This window comes from Carettochelys insculpta, chromosome 8 (assembly GCF_033958435.1).
Source record: "Carettochelys insculpta isolate YL-2023 chromosome 8, ASM3395843v1, whole genome shotgun sequence".
In the NCBI taxonomy this organism is placed as follows: domain Eukaryota; kingdom Metazoa; phylum Chordata; order Testudines; family Carettochelyidae; genus Carettochelys; species Carettochelys insculpta.
Genome location: NC_134144.1, coordinates 34,000,552 through 34,018,898, shown reverse-complemented (window position 1 = coordinate 34,018,898; position 18,347 = coordinate 34,000,552). Strand labels below are relative to the sequence as shown.

At 44.1% G+C, this 18,347-nt stretch overlaps 1 protein-coding gene across 1 annotated transcript in view; it reads right to left on the bottom strand.

Annotated features, from left to right (window-relative positions):
• Window positions 1-304: 304 nt before the first annotated feature.
• Window positions 305-18,347, bottom strand: part of CIRSR (corepressor of RBPJ and splicing regulator) — a 43,579-nt gene continuing 25,536 nt past the window's right edge. The window contains exons 8-10 of the mRNA XM_075000934.1: window positions 5,948-6,054; window positions 4,232-4,317; window positions 305-1,871 (exon numbers count right to left, since the gene is read on the bottom strand). Of these exons, the coding sequence (XP_074857035.1) occupies window positions 1,142-1,871; window positions 4,232-4,317; window positions 5,948-6,054 (923 nt within the window). The 3' untranslated portion in view covers window positions 305-1,141. The remainder of the gene's footprint in view (window positions 1,872-4,231; window positions 4,318-5,947; window positions 6,055-18,347) is intronic.

The window sequence follows — 18,347 nt, the reverse complement described above, 5'->3', positions numbered from 1 at the left end:
AGCCAAAAAATTTCAAATATCCGTTAAAGGTCGAATCTCTTCTATGGCATTTTAATGCCCTGTGATATTTAAAAACTTCTTCCTGGCAGTTTTAAAATGTGCAGGTGGGTCAATTAAAGAACCATAACCCTCCATTTGCAGTGAAGACGGGTTAAACTTGCTTGCACCATTTTGCCATTCATGGGTAACTGAAGCACTTTCCATATTCCTAAAAACTGCAAAGATGTAGTTCACTTTGAAGCACAAAAGCTTGTGATTTTCCTGCCCGTGCCTCTGAAATGATTTCGGATTCTGGAAATTTAGGTAATTCATACTGCTATAGACAGCAAGTTTATTGAAGGAGTTTGTCCTCAAGATATGTGGGTGGAGGGAAATCACACAAATGTTAAAACAATACAAGTCAAACTGCTGCATGACAACACAAGAATAAACAAATGCCTTAACTTTCTATTGCATACATTGAAATACCTTGGAAACCACTGAAAGGTTAATATTCTTTTCAAGTCTTTGAGAAATTTTTGAACAATAACTTGACACTGTACTAGCACATAGCAATAGAGGTTCAACATATTTAGGTAGCCCTGATTAAGCTAGATGCTGCAGGAGGTCAAAAATGATGATTATACACTTATGTGCAACTACATCTGTGTTGTTTTAACTGGTTAAATTGCCCTCTTATGTGAAACCTCTGAAAAAGTTTCAGCACAAAAATCATCTTATTTCAGGTCTGAGGCAGTGATTTTTATCCTGACCTATGTCAAATTATGTTTGGTATCATTATGCAAATCCCAGGATTCTTACAAAATTACCCTCTGCTCCTCCACAGTTGTTACATCTCAGAAGCCTGAAGAAATAATACTCTACAGAACATTAACACATTATATACCGGTCTTAAAATATTTCTGAATAAAGGAAGTTTAATTTACGAAAGGTTTAGCGCTTGTTACGTAAATACAAGAAACATTTACCAACAAACATATTCCTACAAAAATACTAACTTACTTATCTAACTTACAAATATTCCACAAATGGAGTGGTCGTTTTGTAGGACATGACAACTGACAACAACTGGAAAATGAAAAGCAACTTCTTAGAAATGAGCCCTGGTAAAATAAAGATGTGTTTGTACTTGTCACCCACACTATCTATATTTTCTGTCTCTCTCCCTGCTTCTACTTCTGCTGTTTCTGCCTCTTTCCTTATGGTCCACTTTACTGCACTTGTCTTCACAGCTCCACACCCTCTTCTCTCTGTACACATCTGTGCTGCAGCTTCTGGTTTCATTTTTCCTGTGCCGCTCTTCACTGGGGCTTCGACTTGGTTTTCTACTCATCTGGCTTTGCCTGTAATTGCTGTGACTTGTGCAAGAGCTTCTGCCACTCCTCTCATCCTTGCTTTGGCTTCTGCTAGCTCTGTCATTTCTTTCAGGTTCTCTCTTGTCTGTGCTCACATTTCTGCTTTTGGACTTTATTTCACTCTCAGAGGAGCGCCATTTGTTGTTCTCCCCAGAACTATCTTGCTTTAAAAGTCTATACTTCTCCCTATCTTTGTCCTTGTTACTGTGACTACTGGAAGGTTCTTCATAAAGTTTTTCCTTCTTAGTCTTTGCCTTCTCTTCTGAATCACTGCTGTTGGCCTCTGAAAACTTGTTTTTTCTTTTCTTAGAATTCATCTTCTTTTGTACTGCTTTATCTTTGTTGTCAGTCTCACTGTCGCTGCTGCCTCCTGAAGTCTCACTGGAAGAAGAGGAGGAGGAGGAAGAGGAGCTGGTCTTATGTTTCTTGTATTTACGTTTGCTCTTCTTCTTTTGCTGCTTTTTCTTCTTTCTATCTTTCTTCTTCTTCTTTTTCTTCTCCAGACGATCCAATTTCCTTTCATTTTGAAAATAAAAGCAAGCATTTAAACATAGTTGAAAATGTGGCATCACTGCCTCCCTCTGCAGTCCGTACTTAAGATGATAATATGTTGAAAACATGCAACATTTTCTTTCAAAGTGTGTTGAATTTTTGTTTCAGTAAAATATTTTTACGTTTCTGATCTCAAACTAAAGTATTTAAAATGTAGCTCCAGTGTAGCCCTCCCTCGGAACTACAGGTTGAACCTCACTAATCCAGCACCCTCAGGTCCTCACCAGGGCTGGATGAGAGAATTTGCTGGACCATTGGAGGTCAATATATTGTCTAGCAGCATTTCCAACATTTTCATAGTTTACGGGGCTCTTAGAAGACATTTAGGAATAAATTAGAGCTAAATAACAGCACAGAGCACTGAGAATCAGGACTGGTGGCTCGACACAAACTTTATGGGACCACAGGAAACTTGACCACACCCATGCCAAGTGGCCATAGAGCTAACTAACATCACGCCAGATTACAGATGTTGCTGGATGAGAGAGTTCTGGATTAGAGAAGTTCAATCTGTACAATGAAATAATTTTTAACTATCCAAATTTAGGAAGGAGAGGATAAGAAATGAAAACCTGGGCCCAGTAGGGCAACCAGTTGATGTTTCTTAATTGAGTTAGCTCTGGAGGTTTGAGTCTGTAATAGAACAAGGAAAATTTTCAAATGCACAAAGAGCAGCTACGTGTCCAACTCCAGTTGTCCCCCTGTGGAACATAAGAGCAGACATATTGCGTCATCAAAGATCCATCTAGACCAGTGTCCTGCTGTCTGACAGCAGCCAAAGCCAGGTGCCCCAGTGGTAATGAACAGAATAGGCAATAATCAAATGATCCATCTTCTGTTGTTCATTCCCAGTTTCTGGCAAACTAAGCCTAGGGACACCATCCCAGCCCACTCTTGCTAGTAGCCATTGATGGATCTATCCTCTATGAACTAACTCAATTCTTTTTTGAATGCTGTTATAGGCTTGTTAGGAGCCTATCTGCTATACAAACCTTTCAAAAATCTCTCCCTGATATTTACAGCTTTCTGGAAAACTCAGTCATCTATTCAAGCACAGGAATGTTAAAATGGCTAAACAGTTAAATGCTAGCACTTAACTGGTTAAGCATTTTAAATTATGGCTTGCCTCCCTGGCCCTGCCACCATGACAGCCATGAGGTCTCACTACCAATCCTGCTGCAGCCACGGGATCCTGCTGCCCGGCCTGCTGGACTATTGCGGTTGCTCTGGCCTAGCCAGCCACTGCTGGAATTCACCAGCAAGACCCGGTTAATTGGTAAGCCTCATGTTTACTGATAACCATTTAACATCCCTATTCAATCATAAACACGTGTAAAATGTCAAAATCAACAGTAAACTGAGCTATCAGTCAAACAAGGAGATTTCAACTGCTTTTGCCAAGTTTTGTACTTAAGTCTTTGGTCACTTATTTTATCAATTCTTAGAAATGAGTTAGCCACTAAATTTGACACGCTACCTAAACTAGATAAACTGGAGTGTGTAAAAAATATAAAGTAATTCAAATAAACAATGTGCTTGGGCCATTAGACATTTTAAACTACTCAAGCGGCCTGCATATCCAACAATATGTATAACAAAATTGTCCTGTTTTCTTTCCTTAAAGTTAATTACATTTTTGGACCTGACAGTGCTCCCACAGTGCTCTTTTATCTTTTCTTTTGGCAAATATATTTAACTAAATATGAGTGATAACTGTGTAGTCCATTAGCCAGTGATTGAAAATTGGTTGAAAAGGACAGAAAATTAGAGAAGAAATGTGAAACCTCCTTTCCCCTTAAGCATATGAAATCAACAAGGCAGCAGCAGAGATAAAGCAAATTTTCTGTGGGAACCACATGAATTTCACAAGCTCCCTCTGCTGGCTAACACTAATTGTAGAGAAGGCAGGTTAGGTTTAGCTCCCTTAGGAGCAAAGGAAATACATCAAACTTTGCCAAGTGTAAAATCAATAAGGAAATAAATTTGAATTTCAATATTGGAAGAGGGCATTGTAAAATATGGAGTATAAAATATCTTAAAATAGCAACTGACATTGTCTCCTAGGAGTCAATGCATACACAATGTTAGCGTGTATGTCACAGTATTCAAAACCAAATATGAAATTAAACTGAAAACAAAGCTATTACAAATGATAAGCATACTGCATGCTACAAAGCACATTCTTAACCATTTGTAGTCAAGTGTAGATTGACCTAAATTGATTTTTAACCCCCAGCAGATACAAAATTGTTGTTAAAAGCTATTGACTAGATATATTGCTAAACTCATACAAATAAGGTGCCATGCAACCACAATAAAATTACCTCAGAAGTTTCTGTTTTTGTTTAGTTGACAGTGACTTTAAAAATTCAACTTCTGGGTCATCCTCTCCTTCACTTGTAACAAATTCCTACAAAGAGAAAAAGTAAAAAGATACCATGTCCTTAAATAAAAATAATGTGGCACTTCTAATTAATGACTACTATATTAAATTACTGTGAACATTAAAAATAGTTTGAGAATTTTATTTTATGTATATAAACACACACATCTCCTATATAGCAACCTTAGGAAGGTAAACATTTAGCTTGCTACAAAGCGGGAATCTAAATTGAGTTTAAGAATAGCTGGGTTCCAGAATTCAGGAACCATAGAGCACCATAACATGAACACTATCATGTTTCCGCAGGGTAAGTCATTTAGGGAAAGATTTCCCGAGTTCTGTATGGCATAAGAAATGGGAGTATTGGTTGGTGAGGGAGTCAGTAGGTCCCAATGCACCACAAAGAAATTTAGGCAAGTCACTTAACCTTTTTCCACATTAACTTACTCAACGAAAAAATGGGTGTTGTACCCATCCATCTCACAGGTATGTTACCATGCTTAAATTACTGTCTGTAAAATGCTATACAAGTATAATATGTTCCAATGGTATTTTCTATTTACAATAATGATGCTGTAAATCAGGTAAGATTTAAACTCAGGAATTTTAAACCCCCCCTTCCTTTCATATTACATGCATCTGAATATCTGATTTCTTGTTGTTCACATTTTTAATTTTGACAACACGCGAGCAGAAACTAGGACAGAACTTCTCCATACGTGACTTTTCTAAAGAAATGGTGTGAACTTTGCAATATATTTAACGTTAATCCCATAAAGATTAGATTGTCTCCTGAGTACATAACTTCCTGTACAGGCAAACAGTGCTGTTTATGTGCATAAAAAATACAAAAGCAATTTTCTGGTCACTCAGGGTTTTTGTAGGAGTTAGGAGGCATGGTTCAGTCCTCATCCTCTCAGGTCCCCACCCATATTTGTTTGCTTGGTGGTTCAGTTATCCTGCTATACAAGTGAGGTTCTTTTATGGGGGGCTTTGTATTTTGGTTAATCTGTATAAATTACCACAGAGAGATAGCTGTGTTAGTTTGTATCTTTGCAAAACAAAAAAGCAGCCCTGTAGCACTCACAAAACAAAAAAAGCAGTCCTGTAGCAGGACTACAGTCCTGCTAAAGGACTGCATTTTTGTTTTGTATAAACTGCATATTTCACATTTTTGTTAAAGCACATACAAGACTGGAATAGACACTAGGTGAAAATGTAAATACAATTATACATTTAACTTATGGTAAATAAAAATTACACAATTAAGTTAAAACTAAGATAAAATCTTTAAATAGTTATTTTTTCATGCTTTCCTGCGATTTCGTCCAAAGCCAGTGCAAAGATAAGGCAGCAAGTATCACATCAGACTAATATTGCAGAAGCTCAAATAATCTCCTGTGAAAGGTATTCAATTTCCATTCGACCAGAGGAGGCATTTAATTTATTAAACTGTGTCTTAAAAAGATCATTTCAGATATTTCACTTTGGCTAAATCTAAGCCGCAAAACATGATTAAGTTTCAAGATACTTTCCACTGCTAGATCTATCCAGCTTTCCCATGGATATGCATATTGGAAAATGTTAAGTCGCAATTCACAAGCAATCACATTTAGATTTACAGACATTTTCAGCTTACTGATAAAAAGATCATTACCTGGGATGGATCATTTGCGGTCAAGTTTCTCCCCAGTACATTTTGTTTCAGTGCAAACCCACTGTTTCTCATCTCCGCTATTAGCTCTGAGGGGTGCATTGATGGCCCTGTTCACAAAAATCACAGTTTGAATGTATCATTTATCTCTCTCTACCTTTTTTGGACTCCACAGTAGGAATTCAGCTGAAGCTTTGTTAAGTGAAATCACAGCTAAATCAACTCAATAATCTTCTGCTGAGCAAATAATCAGATATGATTTTCTAAAACAGCAGTCTGGAGATTCAGAAAAGAAAATAATTGCATTTTTCTTTAAGTGCAAGGGGATTCTCTTCTTATGTAACTTTGTCTTGTTGAAAACAATATATTTAGGTATTGTCTGTTGCATTCTTTTGACTGTAGAACATAAAATACAGGAAACCTAAAACAGGTATATCAACTTCAAGATTTTTTAATACTTCCTCTCTCCAAAAGCAATAAGAAAGCACATCTTTAAGACGACTATAGAATTTTTCATAACCATAAAATACACATTTTTAAAATTAAAATAAAACCCACTGGAACCTCTGAATATTGCAGGAAAAGTCAGCACCCTTACTTGTTCTTCCTTCTTTCCCTCTTAACTCGAATAGTCCCTGTGTGGTTAACTATTCAGCTTTTCATGGGCTAGTCTATACTGGGGAAATAAGTCGATTTCAGATGTGCAATTCCAGCTATGGCAATTGCATAGCTAGAATTAACATATTAGAAATCGACTTACCTGACTGTCCGAACTAAGGAACGTCAATGGGAGCATTTCTTCTGCTGACCTCCCTTACTTCACATGATTTTGTGCATCTTTATCGTAAGCACAAAATCGAAATCCAGAAGAACCATCCTGACTGGGTCAATCTTTCCGGAAGTATAGACAAGCCCCATAAGTCTCTACTGCAAGAGTTTGAAAAAAAATAAACAAACCTCATTAGAGCACTTGTTTTGCAGTACTCATTACAGCACTTGTTTTGTAGTACATGCAGACTGTATCAGTTTGCAAACAGGTAAAAAAGTAAAATGTGGGTATTTCGGTCCTCTCCACTTTGACCATGGTGCTTATAAAGCTCACAGATAACCCTATTTTTGTCATTACCTACTACAATAATCAAGATCCCTTATATGGTCTTTCAGATATTTCTGATGTTATAACACAAACTAGACAGATACTTTTTAGAAGTTCAGTTTTGCCGAAAGTACTGCCATATTTTCTTTTCACTGAATTTAACCACTGAACAGTTTATTATACAGGAGTTCAGTACCTCTTTATCAATGAATTGGTAAATTGCACAAGGTTATTAAAAATGACAAAAAGCACACACACACAAACACACACACACTTTAACAGATGCACTGTAAATAAAGAAGTTTCGTCACAATATGGCTACATTTGATAAAACGTGAGTCTGATAGAATTTTAAGATTTTTGGAGATGATAATTAGTTCTGGCAACCAACGAATTTCTCACAAATCCTTAATTCACAAAGTAACACATCGCTGCTTGGAAGTTCTCAGCAGTTAACTGTGGCCCAAAATTTTATTGGATGTCACACAAATACCGTTATTGTAAGTACAAGAAAAAAGATCCATAAGCTAGGAATTAAAAAGTTTAAGAATTCACTTTTCAAATATGCTTAAAATTATACCAACTTTTTCATTACAGACTCTTCAGTAGTTTCTAATTTTACATGATTTCATCTAAGCAGGTGACTTTTAGTGAAATGTTTTTAGTCTCTAATTCATCATAGCGCTTAAGTGCTCTGATGAACGGGGGCTTCCAATCTGATTTTCTATACATTTTTTATGATTTAGTAATTGGACTTGTCTGAAATGATTTTTAAAGAATGAATTATATTCCAAAGACTGTTTTTCTTCTCAAATATAACTGAGACCAGAGATACCTATGATGCATATATTGATCACCTTGGTTCCCTTTTCTTTCACTTTTAAAATACTGACTGAGAAGAGGTTGGAAACATGGTGAGTTTTAACTCCTCAGCATTTCCTGTGCGTGTTTGTCATTGTACAGAGCATAGCCATGTACAGCCTACAAGCCTATGTACACCTGAAAAAGACAGGTTACTCACCGTAGTAACGGTGGTTCTTCGAGATGTGTCCCCGTGGGTGCTCCACAATACGTGTCGGGCTCGCCCGGTGCTGCAGATCGGATCTTCCAAGCAGTTTCTGCCGGACGGCGCATGCACCGGCGCGCGCCGCTCCCTTGTGCGCTCCTGGCCACGTGCGCGATCTGGTCCCCACCAGTTCCTTGACCAACCGCCTCGGATGCTCCTGCAAACACTAACAGAGATCCGAAGCGGGGAGGATGGGCGGGTAGTGGAGCACCCACGGGGACACATCTCGAAGAACCACCGTTACTACGGTGAGTAACCTGTCTTTCTTCTTCGAGTGTCCCCGTGGGTGCTCCACAATAGGTGACTACCCAGCAGTAACCCAAGATAGGAGGTGGGTAATCGGATTATGTGCAGCTTGTCCCCGAGAGGACCGCAGTCGAGACACGGGTATCCTCTTGGAATACCCTGTGAAGGGCGTAATGTTTGGCGAAGGTGTCATAGGATGACCAGGTCGCCGCTCTGCAAATGTCTTTTAGCACAACGCCCTTGAAAAAGGCTGTTGATGCCGCCACCGCCCTAGCGGAATGAGCCCTGGGAGTGGCCAATAAAGGAGTCTTTTTGAGTTCGTAGCACATTTTTATGCAGGATACGATGTGCTTCGAGATTCTCTGCGAAGAGAGACCTTCTCCTTTCGATTTAGGAGCGAGAGAGACTAGGAGTCTATCCGTTTTCCGGAAGGACTTGGTCCTGTCTACACAGAAGGCTAGCGCCCTCCTCACGTCCACGAGGTGTAGGCGTGCCTCTTTGTTAGAGTTATGAGGCTTTGGATAAAATGAGGGTAAAACAATAGGTTCGTTAATGTGAAACTCAGAAGAAACCTTGGGAACAAAGGCTGGATGCAGCCGTATGGTTACCGCCTCCTTGGAAAAAACAGTGCAGGGTGGCGTTGCCATAACTGCCGCAAGCTCGCTCACCCTGCGCGCTGACGTAATTGCGAGAAGAAAGGTCGTTTTTATCGTAAGGAGGCGGAGGGAAGCCGTGGCCAAGGGCTCGAACGGTGGTCCTGTTAGCGCGTTAAGCACCAGGTCCAAGTTCCACGAAGGTGGAAGCGGTTTCCGAGGGGGGTATAGGTTTACCAACCCTTTGAGGAACCTGGTAACCATGGGATGGGCGAACACCGTGTGCCCTTCCTCCTCGTGTCTGAACGCCGAAATGGCGGCAAGGTGGACCTTTAACGAGGATAGTGAGAGTCCTCCTCTCTTGAGGTCCAGGAAATACTCTAATATTACAGGTATAGGCACCGAAAGCAGGGCCAGCTGTTTGGTAGAACACCAAGCCGTGAAGCAAGTCCATTTCTGCTTGTAGGTCTTCCTGGTGGAAGTCCTCCTGCTACTTTCTAGGACTTGCTGCACTTCCTCTGTGCATGTGCTCTCTAGGGAGCTGAGCCATGGATTAACCACGCTTGTAGTCGCAGGCCTTGGGGGTACGGATGCACTATGGACCCCTGGGCTTGCGTGAGCAGATCCGGCACCACCGGAAGAGGCATCGGTGGACGGTCCGACATGCGCAGGAGTAGGGGGAACCATTGCTGTCGATCCCACGTTGGGACTATCAGGATCATTCGGGCTCCTTCCCTCCTGGCTTTCTGCAAGACTTTGTGGATCAGCACTGTGGGAGGAAAAGCGTAAAGCAGGGGGCCCCTCCACGAGATCGCAAACGCGTCCCCCAGGGACCCCCATCCCAGTCCTGCCCTGGAGCAGAATCGTGGGCACTTCTTGTTGTGTTGAGTGGCAAACAGGTCTATCTGGGGAAAACCCCATGCATGGAAAATCGGTCGTAGCAGATCGGGACGGATCTGCCACTCGTGCGTGAGTGCAAAACGCCTGCTCAGCTGGTCTGCCTTCACATTGTGAGCGCCTGGTAAGTACGAGGCTTTCAAGATTATATTGTTGGCGATGCACCAGTTCCATAACCGGACTGCTTCCGCACATAAGGCACGGGACCGAGCTCCTCCTTGCCCGTTTATATAAAACATGGTGGAGGTATTGTCTGTACTGATCCCGACGACTTTGCCTTGTATATGGTCTCGAAAGTGTCTGCAGGCATTGAACACTGCTCTGAGCTCCAGTATATTTACGTGCAGTGACTGCTCCGTGGAGGACCACAGCCCTTGAGTCACCTCTTTGCCCATGTGTGCTCCCCACCCTATGAGGGAGGCATCTGTAGTAAGAAAAACCGATATTTGTGGTTGGTGGAAGGGTACCCCTGTTAGCAAGTTCTTGGGGTTTACCCACCATTGCAGGGATTTGCGCACCTCTGTTGTGGGCGACACCACCCTGTGAACGGTGTGTGCTGCCGGTTTGTATACGCTCGCCAGCCAGTGCTGCATGCTGCGCATGTGTAACCTGGCGTTCTGTACTACGAACGTTGCCGCTGCCATGTGGCCCAGCAGCTGTAAGCACGTCAGGACCGGCACCGTAGGGCTGAAGGTGATGACCTGCACGAGGGAGCTGATGGCCCGAAAGCGAGTCTCTGGTAGATATACTCTCGCTGTAATAGAATTTATGCGTGCCCCTATGAACTCTATGTCCTGTGTGGGGTCTATCTTTGATTTTGCCAGATTGATAACCAGGCCGAGCGAAGAGAATGTGCCTGCTGTGACGTGTATCATGCGTAGTACCTCCTCCTTCGAGGCCCCTTTGAGTAGGCAGTCGTCCAGATACGGGAATATAAATACCCCCTGTCTGTGCAGGTAGGCTGACACCACTGCCAAGGCCTTGGTGAAGACTCTGGGGGCCGAGGAGAGGCCAAACGGTAGGACCTTGTATTGAAAATGTTCTTTGCCTACCATGAACCGGAGGAATCGCCGGTGAGCCGGATGGATAGTTATGTGAAAATACGCGTCTTGTAAATCGAGGGCTGCGAACCAATCTCCATCGTCCAGTGCTGTAAGGATGGAGGCGATTGTGATCATCCGAAAGCGTTGCTTGCGCAGGTACCGGTTGAGGCCTCAAAGATCTAAGATGGGCCTCCAGCCTCCTGTCTTTTTCTCCGTGAGGAAGTACCTCGAGTAGAACCCTTTTCCTTGCAGTTGCTCCGGCACTCTTTCCACTGCCCCTATGAGCATGAGATGGTCTACCTCCTGCTTGAGCCTCGCTACATGGGAGGCCTCCTGGAGGTGGGGCCTGGGTGGAGGTCGTGGCGGTGGGAGAGACTGGAAGGGGATGGCGTACCCCGTGGCTATGATCTCCAGCACCCATTTGTCTGTGGTGATCCTTTGCCACTGGTCGTAGAATGGTCGGAGGCGATGGTGGAATAGCCGCTTCGGATGACCTTGTGCGATGGTAGTGATGGCGCAGCCCTGGATCTGTGTGTCAAACTTGTGGCCTTTGGCCCTGCCCCGAGGACACACGGCTCTGTTGTGAACGTCGCCTGGGAGTTCTGTACTGCTGGTGCTGTTGATGTCGCCCTTGCTCGTAACCCCTGTGGTACTGGGGACGCTGTTGCTGGTACTGGTACCGTCTTTGTTGAGGGTAGTACTTTTTCTTTCTGTATGGAGGGGTGTAAATCCCCAGGGTCCTAAGTGTGGCTCTTGAATCTTTACTGGAATGAAGGACCGAGTCAGTTGATTCAGCAAACAGCTTCTGTGAGTCGAAGGGAAGATCGACTATCTTTGCCTACAGATCCCTCGGTATACCCGAAGTCTGGAGCCAGGACTCCCTTCGCATCACCACTGCCGTAGCTGTGGAACGTGCTGCTGTGTCCGCAACATCCAGGGCGATCTCAACTCCAGTCCTCGAGGCCGCGTAGCCTTCTTGCACGATGGCCTTGAGCACCGGTTTCTTGTCCTCTGGAAGCGAGTCCATGAGGGAGGTTAACCTAGTGTAGTTGTCGAAATTATGGTTCGCTAAATGCGCTGCGTAATTTGCCATTCGCAACAGTAGAGTGGAGGAGGAGTAGACCTTTCTGCCGAACAGCTCTAGCTTCTTGGCATCTTTGTCTGTTCCCCCTGTCCTGAATTGAGATGTCTTTGATCTTTGTTGCGACGACTCCACCACCAAGGAATTTGGTTGTGGGTGGCTGAACAGGAACTCCATGCCCTTCGCCGGCACGAAGTATTTCTTATCCGCTCTCTTGTGGACAGGCGGAATAGTCGCAGGGGTCTGCCATATCATAGTGGCGGACTCCAAGATTGCTTCATCAAGCGGTATTGCTATTTTGGAGGAGGCCGGAGGTCTCAGATTTTTGAGGAGCTTATGGTGTTTCTCTTGCACCTCTGCTGTCTGGATGCCTTGCGTGAAGGCCACCCTCTTAAACAGCTCTTGAAACTGTTTGAGATCGTCCGGAGGATGGACGTCCCCAGGGGCCGTAGCCTCGTCTGGGGAGGAGAGCGAGGAACCACTGGGGTACACCTCTCTGGACCCTTCCGGTTCCTGTTGGTGATGGTACACCCTCTCGCTAGAGGCTTGCGAGGGAAAATCTCGGGGTTCCATAACCAGTCCCCCCTGAGATACTTGAGTCTCTGTCCCCGTTCGCGATTGCCCTCGGGGATACGAGATCGTCTGTGGGGATCTTTCCCTGGTAGATTGCCGGTGGTGTCTATGCCCCGCGTGATAGGGGCGACCATGGCAGTATAGGCACTGTTCTTGGGAAGGTGACCTAGACCACTCCCCTGGTGCATACCCTCTGCATCTGGGGGAGCGAGATCGTCAAGAGATCTGGGACACTGGAGAGAGCGATTTTGGATAGTATTCCAGCGGCTCAAACCCCAGGAAGGGTGAAGGTGGTCCCAGCCAGGGTGAGGCTGGTTGTAAAAATGGAGACGGGGGCTCCAGGTAGGCTAGGGGGGACCCCTGCCTTCTGGTTGGAGTCTGCAGCATAAGCGGAGGGCTGAAAGAAAGCAACTCCGCAGCCCTGTCTGGAGAGGGGCTGCGGTGCCTCGTTTTGTGTGCAGCCTTCCCCCTCCCTTGAGGAGGTAACTCTGCCCCCTGGTGTGTAGGGGATCTCTGCCCCGTCCGCGCCGTGCTCGGCACACGCTCATGGGCGGTGCCGCACGGGCGGTGTCCTCCGGTGCCTGCAGGCTGCGTGCCTGCACGCTCTGCACCGCCGGTTCCCCGGGGGTCGGTGCCGCTGCTTGCGGTGCCGCCGGTACCGGCGCTTGTTTAGCCGCCGCCCTGCCTGCGGTGCGGGGCGGCTGTTTGATTATCGGAGGCTGAGCCGCTTCCACGTGGCTCTCCGTGCCGCCACCGATCAGCTGTTGCTGCGGCTGGGGGCTGCGCGCTCCTCCCATCCTGCTCGCTGTTGCTGCCGGCAGGGATCGGGCTGGGGAGGCTTTCCTCCGTTTTTGCGCTGATGGGGTGAGGGAGGCGGCTTTCCTTTTATGGGCCCCGGAGGGTCCCTCCTGCTGCGGCCGCTCCGGCACGTCTGGCTGGAGGGCCTTGTCGAAGAGCAGCATTTTAAGCCGCATCTCCCTGTCCTTCCTTGCTCTGGCTGTTAGTTTTGCACAGAAGGAGCATTTCTGCATGACATGGGACTCCCCCAGGCACCTTATGCATAGACTGTGCCCATCAGACGCTGGCATTGCCTCTCGGCAGGACTCACATTTCTTAAATCCTGAAGAGGACATTGTTGGTGAGTCTTTCAGTTGTTAACGGGTACTTAGCACCTTCTCTGTGCTGTTTTTCCCATTCTCCGATGGCCTGCCACGGCAGGAGGGCTGATGGCCCTAGGCTCCTGGCCTCCGGTGTTCCGCTTGTTACTGGGACTGGACTGAATGCCGTCCCGCTTTTTTTTTTTTTTTTTGGAAAAATAACAACTAGCTAACTTGCAGTAGCCTAAGAACTTGAAAACTTTAAAGAAAAAACAGTTAAAACCATTGAATATGCTAACTTGGCCTTAGCCTAGCTCGGATTCCATCTGCAGCCGACGGCGGTTAAGAGGAACTGGCGGGGACCGGATCGCGCACGTGGCCAGGAGCGCGCAAGGGAGCGGCGCGCGCCGGCGCATGCGCGGTCCGGCAGAAACTGCTTGGAAGATCCAATCTGCGGCACCGGGCGAGCCCGACACCTATTGTGGAGCACCCACGGGGACACTCGAAGAAGAACAAATAATATGAATAAGCTGTTCACTAGAAATTCTGCATACGTAGCATTTCAGTATGCCACCAAACCTTAAAGCAATTTACTAATATATTTTACTTACATGATCTGTAATGCCAGATTAACAAATGGATGAAAAGGGGAAAAATACAACTTTTCAGTTTTTCTGAAACAGTGTCTATGCTGGATACCATCTGACTGGCATTTTAGGAGAGATGTGCTAACTGAAATGGCAGCCAGACACTGCAGTATAATTACATGCCAGTGAGACTAAGAGGCCAGCAAATGACAACCTCGGGGCCAGCCTTAGGAAAGGTATATATAAGTATACCAGAGAGAGCATAATCTGGTCAAGATTCAGAAGGGATATATAGGTCAAGAACAACATCTTGAATCTAATTTTGAATGTGACAGGCAGAGAGAGGGTAATGGAGTCAAAAATGCTGCTGTAACCTTGCTCTGTTTACCTGTATCTCTTCCTGCTGCATTATCCTGGTACCTGCTTATACCAGACAGGAATCTAGCAAAAGAGTTTGGTACCAGCTGAAGTTTTAATGATGCATACAGAGAAACAAACAAAAAGGGCATTACAATCACCTCAACAGGGCAAAACAATGACCTTGGAATAGGGGAGAGAAAGACAGACACACTAGGGCAACAGCTATGAAAAAGCAGATGGCTGATTTCACTATAGCAGAGAAATGAAAATGTTTATTTAGAACCAAGCCCACAGGGCACTGCTAAACTAGCAAATATGAAATGTGGCTATGGAAGAGACAAATTGACAGAATAAAATATCCATTTTAGAACTCCTGCCCTCTTCAGGATTTCTCAACATTTTACACACATTAATGAAATAAAACTAGTTATTCCCAGTTGGCATACGGAAGAAACTGAGACACAGCAAATATAGGTATCTTGTCCAAATTTCCCTCGAAGTGGGAGAAAAAAAATGCATGCAACCTTTTGTTTTATGACATAGTTTATTTTGAAATGATGTTGCTACACACAAAATGCATTTCGAAATAGCACTTACCTATTTTGAAACACAGCATCTACACACACAGACCCTATTTTCAAAATAGAGCCATTGGATGCTCTACGGGTTATTTCAAAATACCCTCTATTCCTTGCCTAAACAGACCCTATTTCAAAATAGGGGGTATTCCTCATAGAATGAGGTTTACCAATTTTGAAATATTTCAAAAATGATTTCCAAATAGAGGAAGCATTGTGTAGACACTAGGATAGTTATTTCAAAATAACAGCTATTATTCTGAAATAACTTTGCTGTGTAGACCTATCCCGAGTTATCTAAGCCATCCTTAAAGCCCCCTGCTTTAGCTCCTTTTTCTGCGGGCACCACTGTTGTAAAAGTAGCTATGGAACTGGTTTACCAGAGCCCCACCCCGCAAGGAATAAGCCTCTTAAGAGACTTTTCTGGCAGCAAAGACCTGGTGACATAGCATAGTGCATGCCAGAGATGAGGAGGGAGGGAGGGTATATGTTTGAACTCAGAACATTTGACTGCTCTCTAGACCAGTGGTTCCCAACCTTTTCAGTAACATGACACACTTCAATGAGACAAACAATTCCACGGCACAGCCACTTTTGTCAGCTCAATCGATTGCTCATAAACATCACATTTACTATAGTTATAGTCTTACTAGGGAGGTTTGCAACACAGTAATGCACACAACAAGCTACACAAGGATCAAATGCATTAATGTTTCAAATCCACCGCTGAATACACGGTCTTAGACAGTGAGCACAGATATATTTCCAAAATCAGCTCAACACCACGCTAGGGATGTTGAGTAAACAAGTAATCACTGAAAGCAGCTCCCCTCCCCGCCAGCCCACTGAAGCCAGGATTCAGCATAGTAACTACATCCCAGCTCTGACAGGCTTGCACCCCACCTCCCTCCCAATTGCCTCAGGAAGGAATGGAGGTGGGCTCCCTGCCAGCATTTCAGCTACCTCCCAGCATGAACAGGCTCCTGCAGGGTCAGCATCTTCCCCTCACAGTAGCTTTCCAAAGAGCCACCGCAGGCACATGTATGGGGGGGACTGACAAACCCTGCACCAGCTGGAACTTGGACAGCCTTGTTGCTTAAGCCCCAGCTGCCACGGGGTCATCGATTTCCCCCAACTGATGAAATTTGACAGCACATTTGGACAGTTCTCGCAGCACAGTGGTTGAAAACCACAGCTCTAAACAAGCAGAGCAGCTCATAGGTGGCTGCTCAAAATTGCCATTAATCAGGGCAGTCTTTCGGGCACAGATTTTTTCAGGAACTGAGACATGCAACAGAGAATTACAGCTCTCTTTGCCTTCTCATCTCCTTGATTTCTTTGCTGGGGTAATTCTGCACATTGCACACACACTGAATTCACCTCCACTGCAGGATTTTTTTTTACTAACAGAAAATGCATTGTCTTGGAGGTGCTGAAGTTCCACCTTTCACCCCTCAGCATGCACTGTGGCCCTAGAACAGTCAGCCCCCAGCTGTATTCATCACAGCCCCCTGCCCACAGAGCCAGGTTAAGACAGAGTAGGGCATGCAGGCCTCCTGGAGACTCACACGCTGTGGTTCAGAAGGGATACTGGAGGGAGACAGAATAGGGCATAGGTTCACAGGTTATCGGGGTGAGGCCCTTGAGGCAGGAGCTCAATGGGAGGAGTGCTTCAGGGCCACACAGAGACAGGGCAGATGTACTTAACCAAATGGGAAAGGCTCTGGGTGTGGGAGACTCTCAACCACGTAACATCACCAAAAAAATATTTCATACTTCTTCCACCCACACCCAGAAACCTTCTAGGCTCATTCCCAGTGTCCTTCCCTCACCCATTGCTCCTCCATTGCCCCCTGACTCCTCCAAGCCTTTGTACTGCTTCTGAATGGTGCAGGAAATATGTTTCTATATTGTAGTTTAAATGAATTACGCAAAGTTCTGTAAGAATATGCCTGGTAAGGACCCTATATATCAAAAACACATTAGCTGGATCTTTTCCCCCTGCTGTACTGTCACACACACTTGCTGACTGGTATTTTGAAATAAATTATTCAAAATTTTTCCAATACTGTGCACACACCTTTGAAATGTGGGGTGCAGGATTCCTCAAGAAATAAAGAGGTGCACTTTAGAACTGGGGCCATGAATAAATATTTTTCTAGGAATAAACTTACCTAGTTTTGAAAGATCTCTCAGGCCTTCTTTGCATATAATAATTTTAAAGAAGTACATTATTTTCTTCTCTGCATTAAAAGCTTGCAGGCATATATCCTACTATTAATTTTTGTACAAAGCTCCAACTGACTTTGGTTGCAATTTAAAGCCAAATTTCATTACTTGAATGACTGCTTAGAATCAGACAAACAAAAAACTGCATCTCAACTATTCTGCTCCCTAAAAGCATGAGAAAACAATGTATTCAGCAAGTTATGAAGTTTGCTGGAAAAAAAATCAAGAACCCATGGAAGGTAAATCTGAAAAGAAATTAATTAGACCAGTCAGAGATTCTTAGAAACAAACTAACGAAAGAGTAGTAATTGTCTAAAAGAAATTATGGGGCCATGCTCACAGCTGCACCAAACTGTAATATTTTACGTTGCAACCAGGTGAGGTAAACATCATTAGACCTATGGATGGGTTATTACTGAACTTTTATGAAAAAGATGCCCCTACAGCATGGAAAGGTTCTCTTTTTCAGTCTGTATAAATTGAAACATAAAATAAACATGATCCTTTTTTTTGAGCTTCCACATACTTCTGATTGGGGAAACTGGTTCAAATTGAAATTAACAGGTTTGTTCTGAAAACAAAGGAGAATTTTCTGCAAACTTTGAAGAAAAGTGGTGAAACTGAGTTATAAGTCTATAAAATTATTCATTTGGAATTTTGACAAATGTTAACAGTGTTCTAGATCCCATTAACTCAGAAATGTCTGGTTAGTATTCCTTGAAATTTCCCATATATTTAAACCTCCTGCAAGCTTGTGCTCAGGCTATGTTTGAAGAAACTGCTTTGAAATTACGAAATGTAATGAAGGATGGTTGTATTTCTGATTAAAGGTTATAGCATGTAAATACATGATGCCAGATGTTATGACCCTGAACAAACGTGCAGAACTATTTTGCTGATTTAGCCTTCAGCTGGATGTAGTGAATTGCATTAGAATCACCTAAGTGGGGGGTGGGG